The following is a 19,352-nucleotide window of genomic DNA, read 5'->3' on the forward strand; positions in this document are numbered from 1 at the left end:
TCAGTTGAATTTTAAGCATAATATGTTTTCTTCTGTTCTTTCCAACTTTGGAAGTTTTTGGAAGTTTGGAAAACCAAGGGGTGGAGGATGGAACTGCTCTTTGTTTGTTGGTTGAAGCAATGTAGGCATTTTGAGTTAAAACAGTCAAAATGTCTGAGAACTGCCTTGCATTCTGCATAGGCTTGCCATTTCCCACAAAGTCTTAGAACTAGAAGCCAGCTTTGTTGGCAATTTGTTCACATTTCAAAACAACATGCTTGAGTGCCATGTTGGGGTTCTCATGCTTCAGCCTTGGAGAATAATCTAAGACATCCTATAGGGATGATTTGGAGAATGCAGCTTGCATTGCTTTGTTCCTTCTGTTTGGGATCCATGTCATCCCAAATAGTTGGAGATTTATTGAGGGCAACCGTTCTGAAATAAGGTCTACCTATTCTCTTAGTCTGAGAAGGTGCTGCTCATAAAAGCCCAGAGCAAAAGCTGAGCATTCTCTGCCTGTTTTATTTTGATCACCATAGGCTGCATTTCCTTCATGGCAGTTGTTTACTTATGGTGTCTGTCCTGCTGCTCTACCACACCACAGCTTGTGTGAGTAACTGTGGCTTTAAGCAGCATAGCCAAGTTATGTCTTTCAGAATGTAGTCATATTCTACTAAAACTTTTGGTGAAACCCTCCCCTCATTCCCCCAGAAAGGCCTGCATGGCTTTACTGAGTGTCTGAAAGCTGCAGTCTGCTTAGGGGCAAAGTTTTCCCTGTAACCAAACTCTCAAGTCATATTGATTCCCAGTCATGTTTGTCCAGTTGAAGGAATTCGCAAACTTTGACTTTGATGTTTGGAGAAAGAAGTACATGCGCTGGATGAATCACAAAAAGTCCCGGGTGATGGATTTCTTCCGACGCATTGACAAAGACCAAGATGGAAAAATTACCCGGCAAGAATTCATTGATGGGATTCTAGCATCCAGTGAGTCTTTTCACAGCTCTGAAACAACCCTATGAATGTTTTTTCCACTTGCTTGAAATAAGCAAAATGTTGGCTTAGAGAAACCATGTTTCTTTAAAAAAAGAACTCTAGGCAAAAGGAAGAAATCATTTGAGAAGCAAAAATAGTTGTAATATTGGAGGAGGTGAGGAACTTGTGTTATTTCACCAAGAACAAAAACAATTTTGAAGTAGTGTAAAAAAGCTCACTTTACAAAAATAGGAATTTTAAATTAAATGTGTTTTAAAATAAGGGTTCTCTGGTATTTGATGATAGGGACACAATTTGCTTTAACTCGGCCCTTCAGGAATCTTCCCATGTGGTATTTCACAAGGTGATTTCTTTTTCAATTCAGAGTTCCCTACCACCAAGTTAGAAATGACTGCCGTAGCTGATATTTTTGACCGAGATGGTGATGGCTATATTGATTACTATGAATTTGTGGCTGCTCTCCATCCTAATAAGGATGCTTACCGACCAACAACTGATGCAGACAAGATTGAAGATGAGGTATAAAGTCATTTTACATCGCTTGTTTTTGCAGTCCTAGTTTCATATAGCAACAATGGGATTTAGTGGATGTTGGTAGAGGTGGGGCTAGATCGTGACATTTTCATCCCTTTGGTTAGACCTATCTGAGAGAAACCCAGTTTCAAGGAGTTCTTTAAGTAAGTAAGTCACCCTCCAGGAGACCTTTGGGAGAGTTTGATGATCAAAAATTCAGGACTTTAATGGGCCCCTTTGGTCACTGAGCCATTGGTTATCAACCACAGTACTTAGTACCAGTTCTAGGCAACTTACTTATCTGTGGATACAGGGAAATGTACATAAGCAAGAAGACTCATAAACCGGTCACAACCCATCCTTTCTACCTCAGTTATGAGGTCATGTCTCAAAGTACAAGTATATTAACAACTAAGGTGGTAGTTCCTGATCCCAGCCACCTCACAATGACATTCAGTTCAATTCAACATACATTAGTTGCTTAGATGTTCTGAGATGCTAAGCTGCTGGGTTGGTAGTAAGAAACAATAACAGCGAAAATAATAACAGCTGATATTTATGTAGTAATAACATCTTTCTGAGGTAGTTTCAGGTATTTGCATCCTCATTTTTAAAATGGGGGAAAGGAATTCAGAACCAACAAGCGTGTGCCAGGAACTGAGCTAAGCACTGAGGAGGTAAAGAAGGCAACAGGATCTCTGCCCTCAAGGGTCTAGAATTCTACTGGGGGATGGAGCATGTACCCAAAAGGTTTTTACAAGAAGAGAAAGCACCAGGGAACCAACCCAGGCCCTCCTGAAGAAGGTGGCATTTGCACTATTATCCAAAGGAAGCCAGTGATCTTAAGAGACAGAATATCACAGGGGAGAATCAGCTAACAGGCCAATGGGGGAGGAGAGGGATATAAGTTGAATTGAAAGGAGGAATGTGAGAAAAAGAGGAGACCAGACTAGGAAGGATCTTAAATGCCACAGCTTATGTCTGATCCTAGGTCGGACAGGGGGCCCTGACAGTGTCAAAATGAATGGAAAATGAAGGGTGACTAATTAGGAAGCTATGCAAATAATTCAATTGAGAAATAAAGGCTAGAACAAGAGTGTCAGCCACAGGAGTGGAGAAAAGAGAACATGGGAGCAATGTGTGGAGGTGGAATTGACAAGATTGGGCAACTACCTGGATGTGTGGGATTATATGCCTTGGTGACTGGGAGAAAGTGGGAAGATACGGATTCTGTATTTGAGATAGCTCTAGGACAATCCAAAAAATTCTAAAGCTAAGACAAAAGATTAGAACTGGATATGTGGATCTGAAAATTATTTGTGAAGAGATGATGATAAAAACTGGCAACATCATCTGGTGAGAACAAAGAGGGAAAAGAGGTTACGTGATTTCTCATGGTTTTAGAAAGTGATAAGAAACAGGATCTGAACTTGGGACTTTTTTTTCTTTTTTGGGAGGTAGGGGAGGATTTCTTGATTTCAAAGTCCAGTGATATTTCTATTCTGCCACACTGGTTCTCATTGTGCTTCAGAGAGAGTTGGTTTGTACTGTTTGTCCAATCAAGCAGTATTCAGACCTACGGCATGCTGCACTGCCCTCAGAGACCCCTTTGTGAGAGACTTAAGGACATCAAGAAAAGACTGAGCTCATCTGCCTGTACCTGAAGGTGGAACAGCACTACACCTAAGTCTAGAAAGGGCCTGTGTGAAGAGGTGAAGTATGTCACTGGTCTATGCTGAACTATCCCTCTTGTCCTCCCTTCACAGGTCACGAGACAAGTGGCTCAGTGCAAGTGTGCAAAAAGATTCCAGGTGGAGCAGATCGGGGAGAACAAGTATCGGGTAAGCACAGGGAGGTGACTTGTGAAGGATTTGGGTCGGAGTCCACAGATGGGCGTCATTCAGATCCAGGGTGTTTGAGCTTTCCAGGTCCTCCTCTTTAGATTGAATGCACCCTGCTCTCATTCAGTCTGAGAAGTAGAGCTGCATTCAGGACCGACCACCTCCCTGCTAGACATCAGAAGCCTCATAATACTTCTGGGAGGAGACATGCTAGACTTTGTTTTCCTTTCTTGTTGCCATCTAAAGTATTGAGTGAAATGGTGGTGACTGCAAGCAGTTTGTTGGAAAGAAGCCAGTTCCCTGTTGGATGTGAGCATGAAGATGTATCCTAGATAGAAACCTTCCAGGTACTTTGGAGTCAGTAAGGGGCAGCCTTCATGCACTAAGAACCAAGTGTGCTTCAAGTTTACTTCCTCTTACTGTTATGTTCTTGTCACAGATGGAGGAAACAGAATCTCAAAGAAATTAGTTTCTTACCAAACTAGTCCTTGTAGTCTTCAGCTGAAGTTAGTGGAAGTTTGAAAATGCAGCAGGGGAAGTAAGCAATGCCAATCAGGCTGTCTTGATTAAGATGGACCTTCTAGAAATCTCAAAAGCATCAGAGTTCTAGAGTCCCTAATCTAGCAGAGGCTCCAGGAGCTCTGAGCCAAAGCCAGCCCTTTTCTCCTTTGTCTCCCTGCAGCAAGAAACCTTATCAGTCTTTATATTATCTTCATAAGTGAAAATGTGCTTCTTTCTTCAGTGACTGAGAAAATGGATTAACCATTACTATTTGTTTCTTATGTACAGCAAGAAATAAAAGTAAAACCACACAGCCAGATTTAGCTGTTAGATACCTGAGTTAGCACTTTCTGCTTTAGAAACAGAAAAAAAAATCACTACGGTTTTTCTTAAGTCAAAATATTTACTTAGATGGTCAGAATAGGGGTAGGTGGGTGCCCAGCAGAAGGGGATGTGTGTGTGTGTGTGTGTGTGTTGGTGGAGCCAAGATATGGTACAGTGGAAGGGAGGGGACTTGATCACCTGAATCTACCTTAATCCCAACCCAAAGGGCTCCATTTCCCAGTTCTTACTTTTCAAACTGATAGACTCTCCTTGGCACAAGTGGCTGGTACCAGTGACTGGTAACATGAATGAGTGATTTTTCACAATTTAATATTAATTTGATCAAATGTTTTTATGTGTTTTTTTTCTTTCATCCTTCCTTCTCATCCCTTGTTTTCCATAGTTCTTCCTCGGCAATCAGGTATAGTGTGCCTCGTGATACCCACCCCTCTAAATGGATGTGGTTTGTGTAGTTAATGCTTTCTGTCCTTTGCTGTGGTGAGAAGTGATCAATAGCATGCTTGTGTCAAATCTGGTTCCATCAAGAGACTCGTATACAGGCCAGGATTTTAGAGCATTCTCAGCAGTGAAAGGATTCAGCACACATTTTGAAGTTGATACTAAAATTTCCCCTGAAATCCACAGAGGCATCTGTGTTGCTCAGACACTTAATCTTAATCATTATGATCCAGGTATTTGGCAGTGTCTAATTCATTTTTTTTTTAAGACATCATGACCTCACATTGTTTTATTGAAACATAGTCTGTCAGATGACAAATTCTGGTCAGATGACCAAATGGAAAATTTGCTAAGCAAAGAATTCCTAGAATGATTATTTAGTGTTTTTTATTTGAATGCTTTGGTAGCTTTTGGTAAGATGTACCAAATGAAAATAGAAAAAGTATAATTAGTATTAGGCAGTTATTCAACTTCTTGAGTTTTCTGAATGTGGCCTGCATACCAGAATTTGATGGAATTATATACATTTTTTAAATGTAGGAAGAAATACATTCTCTTCTACCCATTGGATCAATTTAATCTCTCATGGCTTCCCAAAGAGATCTGATATCAATTTATATACATTGTATGATAACTTATGTCCATATGTGATTATGTCCAACTACGATCAATAAAACTAAATTGAAGGTTGACTTGATTACCCTAAATTTTATATCTAATAGGAAAAAATTAGATTAGTTTTTTCCCCAAATTTCTTAGAAGCCTTCATTAATCATCATCTTCAGAGGAGTGCTGTGACATTGTAAGGTTGATTTTTATTTGGTCAGCCTGATAAACTAAAGATAATATGGTAATATGGAGGGAATAGATAACAAAATAATGGAAATTTTAAAGAGCAGAGTATTTTATAAATGTAAATTGTTCCCTGGCTTATGCAGAGTCAGGCTAATACCTATGCAAAAGAAATTAGAAGGTGAAAAAACAGCACTTGCAAATAATAATGTCAGATAAGTTGGGCCAGGGGGATACCACTTCATGGAATGCAGTGCTCTCTCCATAGGAACAAGAAAAAATGGGAAACATGAAAGACTCATCTATAGCAGGGTATGGGGGTGGGAGAAGGACATTAGAACATAAAATGACAGAACTGAAGGAGACATTGAGGGAGTTGAGGGAAGAGAAAGGCAAAACTGGATGGAACCTAAAACTGTAGCACTTAATGTCAATGCTGGAAGAGACCCCAGAACTTGGAATGTTCATTCTAGCTGGAGATGGAGCCCAGATACAAGAATGTAGGGGATAATTTTGATAGAAGTAATGCCTTTCTTTCTGAAATCTTTCCTAAATTTTTAATTTTATTTAAGTGACATTAGCAATCAATATAAGTTCTCTTTCTGAAAACCCAAGTTGTCTTTCCTCCATTCTCTACTCCAGAGGGAATCCTCTCAAGTTTCTTAACTGAGGAATCTCACTTCTTCAACAAGGGTCCTGGATATTACTTTGGGCTTTTATTAACCTTGTGAACCTTGTATTCTCTTCCATTTAACTAATACTTATTAAATATCCACTCCCTCCTTTAGTTCATTCTCCACTCAATAGCCAAAAGTAATTTCCCTAAAATACAAGTATAACCTTGATGCGTTCTCCTCCTCCCCCCAAAAAACAAAATTTCAGTGGCTCCCTAGTATCCAGGACCAAATACAAAACCCTGTCTGATGCTGAAAGCTCTTTATAACCTGGTCCCCACCTGTCTTTCCAATTTTTTTATCCCCCACCCCATTCTCCAATCTTGTGGTGCTGACTACTTGGTTGTTCTTAAATAAGACCCTCTATCTCTAGTCATTTTCTCTGGCCTCCCATGCCTGGGATGCTTTCTGCTTACTGATTTCCCTGGCTTTTCCAAGTCCCAACTAAATTTTTTGAGAGCAGGGACTATCTTTGTATTTCCAGGGCTCACCATAATGCTAGGAACATATTAGGCACATAATAAATGTTTGTTGATCTACTTTGTATAAAGCACAGGGGATTCAAAAACAACAACAACAACAAAAAACAATCCTTTCCCTTGACATTACATTCTTTTGAGGAAAAACATCTGCTCAGAAAATTAAATTGAAATATATCTAGTAAATAGAAATTTTCAGAGGTAAAAGGATCAGCAACCTAATTGGGGGAATAGGGGGAAAGGGAGGCAGGGAGGTGTCAGAATAGACTTCCTGTAGGAAACAGCATTTTTAAAATCTTTGAAGAAAGCTAGGAGGAATGTGAGAAGGGAAGGGAGTACCTTCAGGCTCTTAGAATTACCTGTACAAAGGTGTGGAGATAGAAGATGAAATGTCATTTGTTTCCTGTGTCTCTTCCTTTATTTTGAAGGTGGCCATTTAACCTACTACAAAGAACCAATACATCAAGGGAAGATAGGACCAGGAAGTATATAGGAAGAAAAGTACTAAATATTCTTTAAAAAGAAAGAAAGAAAGAAAGAAACAATTGATACAAACCCTAGAAGAACATGGGTCCCACGATAGTTTTTGTCATCTCAGAGGAAGGAATACTAAATCTTTTTTCTAAAGTCACTTAATAATGGTGTGAAACTTCAGAACTCCCAAAATGACTAAAGAACATGTTCTTTGAAATAAGCATTTCTGATTTGAAAGGCTTTAAATTTCTACAAATGAACTTTTCTGTAAGCATCTTTAACTGGTTATTGGTTCTGCTGGTGCAGCTTTTTTGCTGGTGGCATCACTTAGGGACTCCCTGAGGTACTGGGACCCCAAGGAGATTCAGGGCTGAAGGTGCTTGCAAAGGCATGGGTTCCTAAAGCATAATACCACAGTTGTGTGTTTCTCTGTACAGTGCACTGTATCCGGGACCCAGCAGCGCAGCCATCATGCATTTCACATCTACCTGTCCTCTATTAGGAGCAAATGAGAAAAAATTCCTGTCACAGAATATTTTATTCCACTTTGGATTGAATCTTTAAAGAAATCAAACTGGAGATATTTTTTCCCATGCGTTCCTTTGGACATCAAAACTTTATATGAATGGGCTAAGAACTCCATTAATTAGAGGAACAAAAATTCACAACAAGGAAATTGTGATGTTTCTGGTTTGGATTTTTTTTAACCCATTTTTAAAATTCCTTTTTTGGAAAACTAAGAAATAAGAGGCTGCATCTTTGCTAATATTTCAAATTTAAGCTACTTTTCTTGGAATATCTGGCTGGATACAGTCTACTTGGGAAAGAGACTATTGCCCTGTTTACTTCTTTTTTATTCAATTAGTTCTGTATTAATTCCACAGTTTGGAGATTCCCAGCAATTGCGGCTGGTCCGTATTCTGCGCAGCACCGTCATGGTCCGAGTTGGTGGAGGATGGATGGCCCTGGATGAATTTTTAGTGAAAAATGATCCCTGCCGAGGTAAAGACCCGAGGAAGAGATTGTGTATGATATAAACATGCACATCAGAGTTCTTCTGGACATGTTTTTGGTTTTGTTTGGTTTCTTTTTGATTTTAAGTTTTCCAGGTTACCCACTGTCACCACTTGTGATTCTGGGGATGAGGGCGAGAAATGGGCTTTCAAAGAATAATTGTGACATTAATAATGACAGTGAATTTCCCACTCAGGAAATCTCATTTTAGGTTGTCTAATTAGCACCTGCTTAGGAGAGAGCCTGATAAAGCCACTTAGGCTTTTTCCTAGTGTTTGAAACATCTTTCCCTGTAATTTCTTTCTGCTGGCCTGATGACCTTCCTGTCTGCTTGAAGCTTGGCGAGTGTGGGACTCTGGTCTTTCTGTGGGTCAAAGAGCTCCTGCTCCTGTTGGGTGGATGAGCCTGTTTTCCTGAGGTGGCGAATAAGCCTTTGCAGCAGTAGGCCCAGGCGCCCTGAGGCTCCTCACACTGTAGGTTCTCTCGCTGGCAGCTGCTGTGGTGGTGTTGGGGGGTGGGGGACCCTCGTCGTCTAGCCCAATGACAGAGCTGCATGTGGGTGTGCAAGACCCCTTCTGCCCTGCTCTTTTTACAGCATCTGCCCCTTCTGGACCAGCTCTGTCTGCAGATTTCTTTGTACGTGTGTGTTCTGTTTCAGTGCACCACCCTGGAAGTAAGATAAAGCGCTCCGACTCCAGCACTTCAGTGGCCAGTCAGTCTCCCTTAGGTTGGCCTTTTAGTTTCATTGTCACTCATCTCCCAAGCTTTGCTCCTTTGGCTGCCTTAGTGCATGAACAACATGGCACGATGGCAGCTTTCTTGCCTCTTTTGGCTGGCAGTGCACTCAGGATGACAGTGAAGGCAGGGCCATTGGGATTCATTCTCTGGGGAGCTTAGAGGCCAAAATGACTCCTTTCACATTGGCCCCACTTGCTAAATTGAAAACATTGATACCTTTTTTGACTAATAATAAAACTAAGGGTCAATGTTTCTCATGTGATGTGACTGAATACTGTTGGGAGCATTTAGAGGGGATGGAGGAGGAGTTGAGAGATCTTTCAAATGAAGAACTTTGGAATATATCCATGATGGCTTGGTTTCTCTTGTTTTCACTTGGCATCCTGGATCAGTAATGCCCATGGTCAAACAATATTGGGTTTGTTTTTTTCTTGGAACAAGTACTTCTTGAACTTCCCTTTAGGCAAAATCAGGCACAGTATTGAATTTCTCACATTTGTGAGAAGTATAACCTCACTCCTTCCTTTCCAAATGATTCCACTAAGTAAAGCTTATCTTTCCATCATCTCTCTTTCTGTATATAATGTATATATCTATATTGGAAGAGCCCCAAAGTTACTCTCTGTGGCATTTGGGTCGCCTCTGTTTAATATCTGCATGCTTGAGAAGTGAATGTAGATTCTTCCTGCAGGAGCAGTAACCAAGAGCAGAGTACTCGGCTAGCCTTCTCTGGCATTCTCAGATCAAAATAGGGACACCGAAGAATTGTGTATTTATGAATCATCTCCTGTCTGTAGAATACTGCTCAGGGCTGAGGCACCACCAGACCTTGTCCTCCTGAAATTCACAGTTCAGAAGAAGAGATAAGAAGGGGGGGAGGGGGAGAGACAAATTTATTACAAAGTAGTACATGATAAGAGAATAAGAAACGTGTAAATAAAGTACCTTGTGAGGCATGAAGGAAATGACTAGTGGGCAGTGTTTGAGTTGAACTTTAAAAGATAACTTAGGGAATTAACTATTTGTTAAGGGAGAAAAAAGATGTTCTAGGAATTTGGACAGAATGAGCAAGTGGAAGCAGGGCAAGTCAGGACCCTTTCAATGGACCCAGTACTTGATCTATTATCTAATGAGGAACAGTGTGAGATAAAATCCAAAAAGTAGCGCAGCATCACAGTGGGGGGATCTTGAATGCTGAGTGAAGCAGTTATAGGCATTTTTGATCAAAAGAATGACATGACCCAATCACTGAAAAGGTGAAATTAATCTAGCATTGGTATGAAGGATGAATTAGAGAGAGAAGGCCATTTGGAGGTTATATGAATCATCCAGTCAGGCAGAAATGAGAGCTTCCACTATGAGTGGTAACAGCAGAGAGAAAGATGGACGGAAAAGCTGGATGGTAGCAGTGCTGCAGTGGCAGAATAGTTAACCCTTGATAACTGACTGTGAGATGAAGAAGAAAAAACTCACAGCTGACATCCAGGTTTTCAGCTAGTCAGTAACAATGGAGTGCTTGGCAGAAGTTTCTAAAGGTTTGTATACAAGCAGGTTTAGGGAATTAAGTAATAAGGTAGACATTGCTTATTTTGAACCAGGTGCCCTAAACACCTCAGGAGTTTTATAGGAAAAATCAAAAGATCTGGAACCAAGTCTTAATCACATAAAGAACTTAGGAAATCTGGCAATTTTTAGAGTGGCCTGACCAAAAAGTCTTTCCAGGGTCTATTGGATTCCAGCATGATAGAACTTGATATTTCATGCTAATTGTGTGACCTTATCATCTGATCACCCCATTTACCTTCTCTCTGCTGAATATTCTTAGTTTGTCTTTCTTTTGAGAAAAAGGGAAACTCTCTCATATATTGCTACAGAAGTATGACTTCAATGGAGTGAAATAATGAAATGTTACAGATTGTATTGTTTCTAACCCAGACCCTTTTCAGCAGCTTTTTACAGCTTTTTTATTAGTGATACTACCCAAGATGGGGATTTACAAAAATGATATAAGCCATTTATCAATGATAGATGAGATATATAGGAAAAGACATACAAAGTATCAACAACTGAGGGATAGGATGGAACGTAGTAAAATGCCTGGGCATTGTGTAAACAGGAGGTTGTTTGGGGACTATCAAGTGGATCTTATGCAAGCCCTGCTTCCCTCCCTTCAGTTGTGAGGCCTGAACCAACAGGATGGGGTTTTCTGAGCCTTAGATGACAAGGCTGCTGCATTAAGGTGGGCAGATCTTGTACATGATTTGTTCTCTTGGAGAAAGTTTCAGCTATAGCCATTTCAAACTGACTAGCAATTGACATATACTTGTTTAGCTCCAAAATACTTCATTAGAGTAGGTACCCTTGCCAGTAAAGCTTGCCAGTGGGACAGCCTCCTGGCATTGGCATCTTGGTATAGCCATGGTAATGTCAACTTTTAATTGGGAGGGGGACAAAAGACTTAAATTTGGGGCTGAGATTGTGTAGTTTTCTTTGATAAGAGTGCCTGGGATGATGTATATATGTGTGTATATGTATAGATGAGTGTGTCTATGTATGTATTTGTGTGTACGCACATGCATACATTATGTTATAGAAGGGATTCACATTTTAGGTAGGAATCCCTGACACATAGTAAACACTTGATAAGTGCTTATTGAGTGTTAAATGATTAACATTAGGAGGATTTTGAGGGTCCTTCTAATTCTAAGATTCTATCTTTTTTTTTTTTTTTGGACTTTCTTAATAGCTTTTTATTTACAAGATGGGTAATTTTTCAGCATTGATAATTGCAAATCCTTTTGTTCCAACTTTTTCCCTCCTTCCCTCCACCCCTTCCCCTAGATGGCAGGTTAGGTTGACCAATACATGTTAAATATGTTAAAGTATAAATTAAATACGATATAAGTATACATGTCCAAACAGTTAATTTGCTGTATAAAAAGAGTCAGACTTTGAAATAGTGTACAATTGGCCTGTGAAGGAAATCAAAAATGCAGGCAGACAAAAATATAGGGATTGGGAATTCTATGTAATGGTTCTTGGTCATCTCCCAGAGTTCTTTCTCTGGGTGTAGCTGGTTCAATTCATTCCTGCTCTATTGGAACTGATTTGGTTCATCTCATTGTTGCAAAGGTCCATGTCCATCAGAATTGATCAAGAAATGTGTTCTTAAAAAATAAATGTATATGTATAACCAGGAAAAAAAAAGAACATGAGCCTGGACACAAGGGGAGATTTGTCCCCAGGGTCTGCCTAGCTAAAGTCTGACCTCCCCAGAGCAATGGCATTTTTGGTCACAACAGCTCTTAGAGATCATCTTCTAGGTTATATGGAGAAGCTGAGATCTGCTCCAGTGGAAGGGGGATTACCCACACAATGAAAAACCAGATTCTTGAAGTTTGCAGATAACCTCAGATGTTTTTAAAAAAAACCACCTTATATCTAAATTCATGTAAGTCTCTCCAGGCCTTTCTGAAATCATCTTGCTAGTCATTTTTTACAGAACAATAATGTTCCATAACATTCATATACCACAATTTATTCAGCCATTCTCCAACTGATAGGCATCCACTCAATTTCCAGTTTCTGGCCACTACAAAGAGAGTTGCTACAAACATTCTTGCACATATAGGTGCCTTTCCTTTCTTTAAAGTCTCTTTGGGTTATAAGCCCAGTAGTAACACTACTAGGTCAAAGGGTATGCACAGTTTGATAACATTTTGAGCATAGTTCCAAATCGCTCTCCAGAATGGCTGGATGTGTTCACAATTCCACCAACAATGTATCAGTGTCCCTGTTTTCCCACATCCCCTCCAACATTGCGCATTATCTTTCCCTGTCATTCTAGCCAATCTGACAGGGGTGTAGTGGTATCTCAGAGTTGTAAGATTCTATCTTTATATAACTTTTCTGCAACTGATTACTACTACTCCAGAGAAAGTGGATGCAAATATGAGATCATTATTCAAATGCAGCATCTATATTTATTTTCCCTTCTGTGCAGCCCAAAAATCACTGGGTTTCTAAGAATTCACATTAAGGATTCCAGATAGACCAGCAGTGATTTTTGAACACCATAGGTTTTGCCAACACTTATTTCCCTTCTCTGCCCCTTGTGTCATCCCTACTTGAATTCAGAGTTGAAACACACTATTGTTATTTGCAAATATGTTAACACCTTACTTTGAAAGATCATCCTTGAATTCATTGGCATAATTATATCTGTAATTTATATATAATTATATCTGTATTTTAATAATCCCCAAACTCATCAGTGTGAGAACTTTCTTGTCATTGCAAATCTGACATGTCTTCCTGTGGAGTTCAATGGAAAAAGCTAATCCTGGAGCCAAGGAACTTATGTTCACTGAATCTGACATTGAGCTAAATAGGCTCTGAAATGCTTTCTTGTTCTAAATTTCCTACCCTTTGTCCATGATGACCACAGAAGATGATGAGGCCTTCTTCTAGATTATTTTACATTTCATGACTATTAGTCACACCACACTTTGTACTTGTTATTCCTTGCTATGTGACTAGCCCATATCCTTTGATCACACATTTGTATCACTTATTGTGCTTGGTTCATAATTAGAAATACTCATTTTACTTGCACTTTACTCATGTGCATGTCTATTCACCTTTGGGCCACCTATATAATGTGGAGTCTTTCAAGATCTTCAAGAACATACAACTTCTACTTCCTGAAGTATCTTATACGAGAGGCACTTACCACATACTTGGAGGGTATAAGATTGAGTAAAGGTACAAAAAATAACGTGATTCCAGACCCAGTGGTGTGCTGTTCCAAATAACATTAGCTCCTATCAGTTTCTAAAACATTTAGTACTTTCATTGAGAATATAAAGGCTGGATCACTCACATTTAAAAACAAGATAATGGGGTCTGGCTTGGTCTGTGCTTCCAATCTCCACTTCTTCCTCCTATCTCTTCCTCTAGAGTTGACTGCTTGCTTCTGGTATTCATATCACCAGATTGCAGTATTTTTGACTGAGACTCAAGAATCTTTGTCATCAGTTCCTCTCCTACGTGTCAATTCTTTTAGCTCCTGAAAATCTTTTCCTTTCCCTTTGAACCCTTCTTCTTATTGTCTCTTCACAATAAGATTTTTTTAAATTCTAAGTAATATATGTTAAAACTCAGATGCATGAAATTCAGCCTTTAGGGCCATTTCTTTGTGTTACTTCCTCAAATATTCTCCTTTAAGATGTAGATATCCTGGACTATTAAGGATAATCTGTCACTTGAAACTGACATTGTAGTAAGAATAATAGAGAAGTAATGATTTTGGTGCATGAAATACTGCCCACCAAGGATAGGCCTAGGTGAGCTGCAATTAGAAGAGAGCTCTCTGACAGAGATCACTGTTTTCTCTGAAAAAAACCTAATCTTTAGACTCTTGTCACCCTGATTATCATTTCTTTCATTACCTGATTAACTTGTATCCATAGTCATTCTCTCCTTAAACTTTTTTTTTTTTTTTTTTTTTTTTTGTCTAGGGCCATTTAGATCTTTGTAACTTTCACAGAACATACAAAATTATTGACTTATGGAACTCAAGCAGTGGGAGGCCCAGTGGAGTGAAGTTAGTCACCCAGTATCATCTTAAGTAGTAAGCAATAAAGCCAGGATTTGAACCCAGGTCCTTTGACTCCTCATGTCCAGCATGTGAGAGAGACAGAGACAGACAGGACACAGTCAAAACTGTAGTGACAAATACCAGAATGAGTAGTGTGTTTAAGTGCTGTGAGTCTGGGCAGAAAAGTGGAAGAATAAGTGGCATTATCCAAGAGAGATTATAGAAAATGAAAAGTATATGGACAAGAAAGGAACAAGGATATTTCAGCTCGCCATCTAATAAGCCCTTTTCTTAAACTATCTGAATTGAAAGAGGACCTCCAAGATCAGTCAGAACAAGCTCAATTATACATTCAGGCCCAGAGGCCTTGAGGTGACTATATGAACCAGCATCTTGGACTTCCAAATCCAAGACTCTTCCATCATTCGATCAATCCTCCCAGCAGCCCTGTGGGAGATATAATACAGATAGTAGGACCACGATTGAGATTCTGAAACATTTGGTGATTTGTCCATGGCCACATAGATAGCAGGTATCTGGGGCAGCATTTGAACCCATTTCTCTTAACTCCATAACCAGATCTCTTTCTGCCATACCACAGTGCCAATCTGGTAGTTGGAATGGGAAAGTTTTTTTAGGAAGAAACAAATACAGGTAGAAAGGGAAAGACCAGGAGGCTCCTTCATCTCCTTAAAACCAGCCACACTTTTCCTTTTTTTAAAGATTTGCTTCAACTAAACTAGTTGCTTTTTAACTTAAATTGATCCCTGGTTTTGTTGGCAGTAGTAGGATGGAGGCAGCTTTTGTCCAATATCCCCTCCACTCAGTGTTCCTTCTTCTGTCCCTCCTCACATTGAATATTTGGCTTTCACATGTTTCCCAACAAGCAGATTATGTGTAGGGCTTCTCTTTCTCCACGTGAATATTCTTAGTAATTCCTTAAATAAGTGACTGTGTACTGATCTGTCTGAAGTATCTTCATCTTTTAAAAAAATTTTATTTTTTTAAATGAAAATCCTGCTTTCTTGAATCCTATCATTATCTGAATCCAAACTGTGAAAACCAGAAGTATTAAATGCAGTATAATTCAGGTTTCCTGAGTTAGGCCAGAACCAAACTGGGAATTGTTTATTTGACAGAATAGCCTTGCAGTACAACAGAAATAATGTGAATTTATAGTTTTCTAACTCAATGTGCCTCACAGGGATCTGTGCTCTATTTGAGCTTGACACCATTGGCGAAGGATTAAGTCTACGTTTCTCTATTTTAATGTAAAAAAAAAAATGTGTTTCAAGAAAGAGAAAGGGGATATTTAGTTTGTCACAGTGCAATATGTTTATCCTTGGCACTATGACAAACTAGCATTTTGTCATTTCTTTTGGATAGTAGTACTCAATACATTTCCACCCTACTTTGGGAAATAACATTTTAGGCAAAGGATGTATAGACCCCTCCAAGACCCCTCCAAGGAAACCCCTCCAAGGAAACCAAGGAAACAAGGATGCCTGATAGTAATGGATGAGAATGCTGATAAGAAAAATTTCATTAAAGGAAGGGTGGAATTTTCCTCCAACAATATTGCATGCATCAGCAATGCCTAAGACTTGATTGGTTGAGCATTGTCATAGGAATCAGGAAAATGTTCAAGATTAATTTTAGTATATTTTTGTGTTTGTGTGTGTTCTGTTCTCCCCACGCCCCCCCCCTCTTTTTTTTTTAAAGCACGAGGCAGAACTAATATAGAACTTAGGGAGAAATTCATCTTACCTGAGGGTGTGTCTCAGGGAATGACACCTTTCCGATCCCGGGGTCGAAGGTCCAAGCCATCTTCCCGGGCAGCTTCCCCTACCCGATCTAGCTCCAGTGCCAGCCAGAGTAACCACAGCTGTGCCTCGATGCCATCTTCCCCAGCAACCCCTGCCAGTGGGGCCAAGGTAAGTTCTGGGCATGATAGTGGGTCACCCTGCCTTCTGCCTAGGGGCTGCCAAGTACCATGCCCATGTACTAGGAACAGGCTGGAAGCTGCCTCACCGAGCGCCTCCCAACCTCCCAGGAGTTGGGCCTGCAAGGCCGTGTTCAGAACTCTGCTTGTTCCCCGCGTCTTCCCCATTGCAGCCCACAGATCCTCTCCTGCCTCCCAACTGTGTGGCTGCAGAGTCTGCAGCAGAAGAGCTGCCACCTTTCCTCTCACCAGACCAACTGATGCCTCTTGGTTTTGTCTCCATTTCTGTAAAACTCAGGATCCTCTATTTGCTTTTCTGTCCCATTTTGGCCCCATTCTGTTCCATGTCCAACCATTCCACCCCCCTTTGGATTTCCATTCCACAGACTCCACATCAGTCCTCTCGCTGTTATGACAAACCTTGGTTGGTAAACAGTAAAGCTGGCACTCCCCTCAGGGACAGCGGTCCTCCTGACCTCCAGCTCCCCGGTTTTGAGGTAGAGTATGGCATCTCTGGCTGACGACCAATGTGCCGAGGGGAGGTGGCCAGTGGCTTCTCTCCCTGACTTGCCAGCGGCCTTCCTCTCTTCTCCTCTCTTCTCTTCTCCTAGCACTTGCTCTCATGGCTAGTTCACATAGGGAACTGTTTTTCAGTAGTTTCTAACTCGGATTTAAAGAAATTTGAACCATATAATCTGATTATAAGGCAGAAAATCAACTCAGTAGCAGCTTTTACAGTCACACTAAAAATACAGCCAGAAAAAAAAGTTACAATTTCTGATGGCATCATTTATTCTGTGATTTTTAATAATATTTTTATGAAGTTCATTTATGAAAAAAAAAAAGTTCATCTAATCAAGAGCCGAGTTATTAACACCTGAAATTCTGCAATTATGCATGTATAACTTGATTTTTAACGTGCTTTTAATGATAATAGTAGTAATGTCACCTGGGATGGGTTCCCTTGGCATGCTTTCCACTGGCCCCAAGGCCTGTAGCATTGGAGCAGCCCAGGGAGACCAGTGGAAATTGCTTTGGGCTCCATATTGACCTTATTCTAGATCTTTTGGGCCTCAACTTTGATTCTGCCTAACTATATTTTTTGATCTGAATACACAAACCATTTGATTCACTATAACTCAAATACCAGAAGACTTTTTGGGTATGGCAGCATTTGAGAAATAAAAATACTTGGTTCTCTCAATTCAGAATTCTCTCTTCACAAAATGTACATTTGTACTCCTGCTAAGGCAGCATCAGTTTCCTGTGTCAGGAATTTCAGTGAAACCATCTCAGAACTCTGGGCCTGGGCATTCACTGGGCTTTGGGGTTGATCTGGGAAATCTGCCCAGTTTAAACCAAAGCACAAACTTTTTATTTTTTATCATTAGCTGCCACTTGAATCACAGGAGTTGATCTGCTTATCCTGCTGCCTGCCTACTTAGTGCTCCAGTTTCACGAGAATCAAAGAAAGTCTAAAACTAAAGTAATGTGCAAATTCTAAGTCTATAGGTAAAAACTTAATTTGTGGCTGAAGTTTCATTTTATCAAGACTTTACCCATTGCAGCTGAATAATATTTAATAGTCACCTTGTAACTCACTTTGCCAAAATTAAATTGAATTAAGAACACTTCAGACTGCTGTCATACTAAGCCAGTATGACTTAGAAATGTTGCCAATGAAAAAGGCAGCTTCTGAAACTGGGGCTTCTCTGTCCACTTAAACTGAAGGACCTTGGCTCCATGGGCTTAATGGATAACCTGCTTTATTCAACTTTCTCTTGATTTGTTGGAAAAACCAATAACCCGGAAAAGTCCTGCTGGGTTATTTTTTCTCTTCTGATAAAATGAACATCTTAAAAGTCTTGGAAAACATTTAAATAATTTGTTTTGAATAATGTGGGAGAACATGTTTCAGGAAGAATGGCATTTAAATCTAAATGCATATCCACCCTTCCCCAGTACAGTCTGGAATTTTTAAATGCAACCGAACATTTTCTAATTTCTTCCTTTCAAAGCTCAGTTATGTCCATCTTTTGGGGGGGGGGATGTTGGAGACAGGATAGGGACAAATATTATCCTCATTTTGCACATTAAAGTGGTACTCTACAGGAGTGAAACAGCAGATCTAGAGTCAGCCAGATACTTAGCAATAAAGCCAGCCCCCTGGTCTGCTGGCATTTCCACTCCCCTGCTTTCCTTGATCAAGTCTAACTGCAGTCATATTAGGGCATTTTGGACTGGAAATTCTCTTTCTGCTTTTTATTAAAAAAGTTTGACCTATAAGGTTTAAAATTTCTTCCCATTTCCCCTTCCCTTCATAACCCCTTCTCCTTTTAGTTAAACCACAGTATTCTTAATGTGGTCCTGAAAATCTGAGAAAACTTTCAACCGCTTGCTTATGGATGTTTATGGAAACTGTAAAAATGATAGAAAATTCTGATTTGCTAAACTATCAAAATGCATATTTTTGAAGCAACAACCAAAAAATGTTTTCCTTAACTTTTAATTTGCTTTTTAAGATAGTCCTATAATAAAAATCCTATGGCAGGGGCTAAAAAAAAAAATGCTTCTTTAAGTCAAATCAGTATCAGTGAATTTAGTAACAATGTCCTTTTTTCCCAAAGGTGATGCCATCTACAGGCAGCAAGTTGAAGCGTCCAGCTTTTCATTCAAGCCGAACTTCTCTTACTGGGGATGCCAGCAACAGTTCTTCTCCAGTCTCCACCAGTGCCAAAACCAATCGGGCTGGTAAGTTCACTGAACTCTAATGTTGCACTAATGATAAACCTTAATGCGCTTATGCAAGCTGGTCACCAGGGGTCAGAAAGAATTTATTGCTGACCTGTAATAGAACCCTTCCTGGATTGGTCGTCATGTTGATAATAAAACCACTCTCTGCCCTCAACAGCACCAGTTCAACCCAGATTGTATCCAGTTTGCCTCCCTTGATAGTTTCTTGTGATAACCCTGTCTCTTCCATTCAATGGGACAGTAGACTGGGAGAAAGAAAGGAATTTCTAGTTCC

General features: G+C 39.9%; 1 protein-coding gene across 29 annotated transcripts in view; it reads left to right on the forward strand.

Moving 5' to 3' along the window:
* Positions 1-19,352, forward strand: part of MACF1 (microtubule actin crosslinking factor 1) — a 398,054-nt gene that overhangs the window by 376,523 nt on the left and 2,179 nt on the right. For 17 of the 29 annotated variants that reach the window (XM_031962206.1, XM_031962223.1, XM_031962212.1 and 14 more), the window contains 8 exons: positions 803-965; positions 1,339-1,493; positions 3,254-3,328; positions 4,557-4,574; positions 7,916-8,033; positions 16,105-16,316; positions 16,711-16,821; positions 18,952-19,075. In XM_031962206.1, the coding sequence (XP_031818066.1) occupies positions 803-965; positions 1,339-1,493; positions 3,254-3,328; positions 4,557-4,574; positions 7,916-8,033; positions 16,105-16,316; positions 16,711-16,821; positions 18,952-19,075 (976 nt within the window). Of the gene's footprint in view, positions 1-802; positions 966-1,338; positions 1,494-3,253; positions 3,329-4,556; positions 4,575-7,915; positions 8,034-8,703; positions 11,492-16,104; positions 16,317-16,710; positions 16,822-18,951; positions 19,076-19,352 lie in introns of those variants that run through there. The other 12 variants (XM_031962208.1, XM_031962217.1, XM_031962210.1 and 9 more) reach the window with 5 other exon arrangements.

The sequence above is a fragment of the Sarcophilus harrisii genome, chromosome 3 (genome assembly GCF_902635505.1).
Source record: "Sarcophilus harrisii chromosome 3, mSarHar1.11, whole genome shotgun sequence".
Lineage (NCBI taxonomy): Eukaryota > Metazoa > Chordata > Mammalia > Dasyuromorphia > Dasyuridae > Sarcophilus > Sarcophilus harrisii.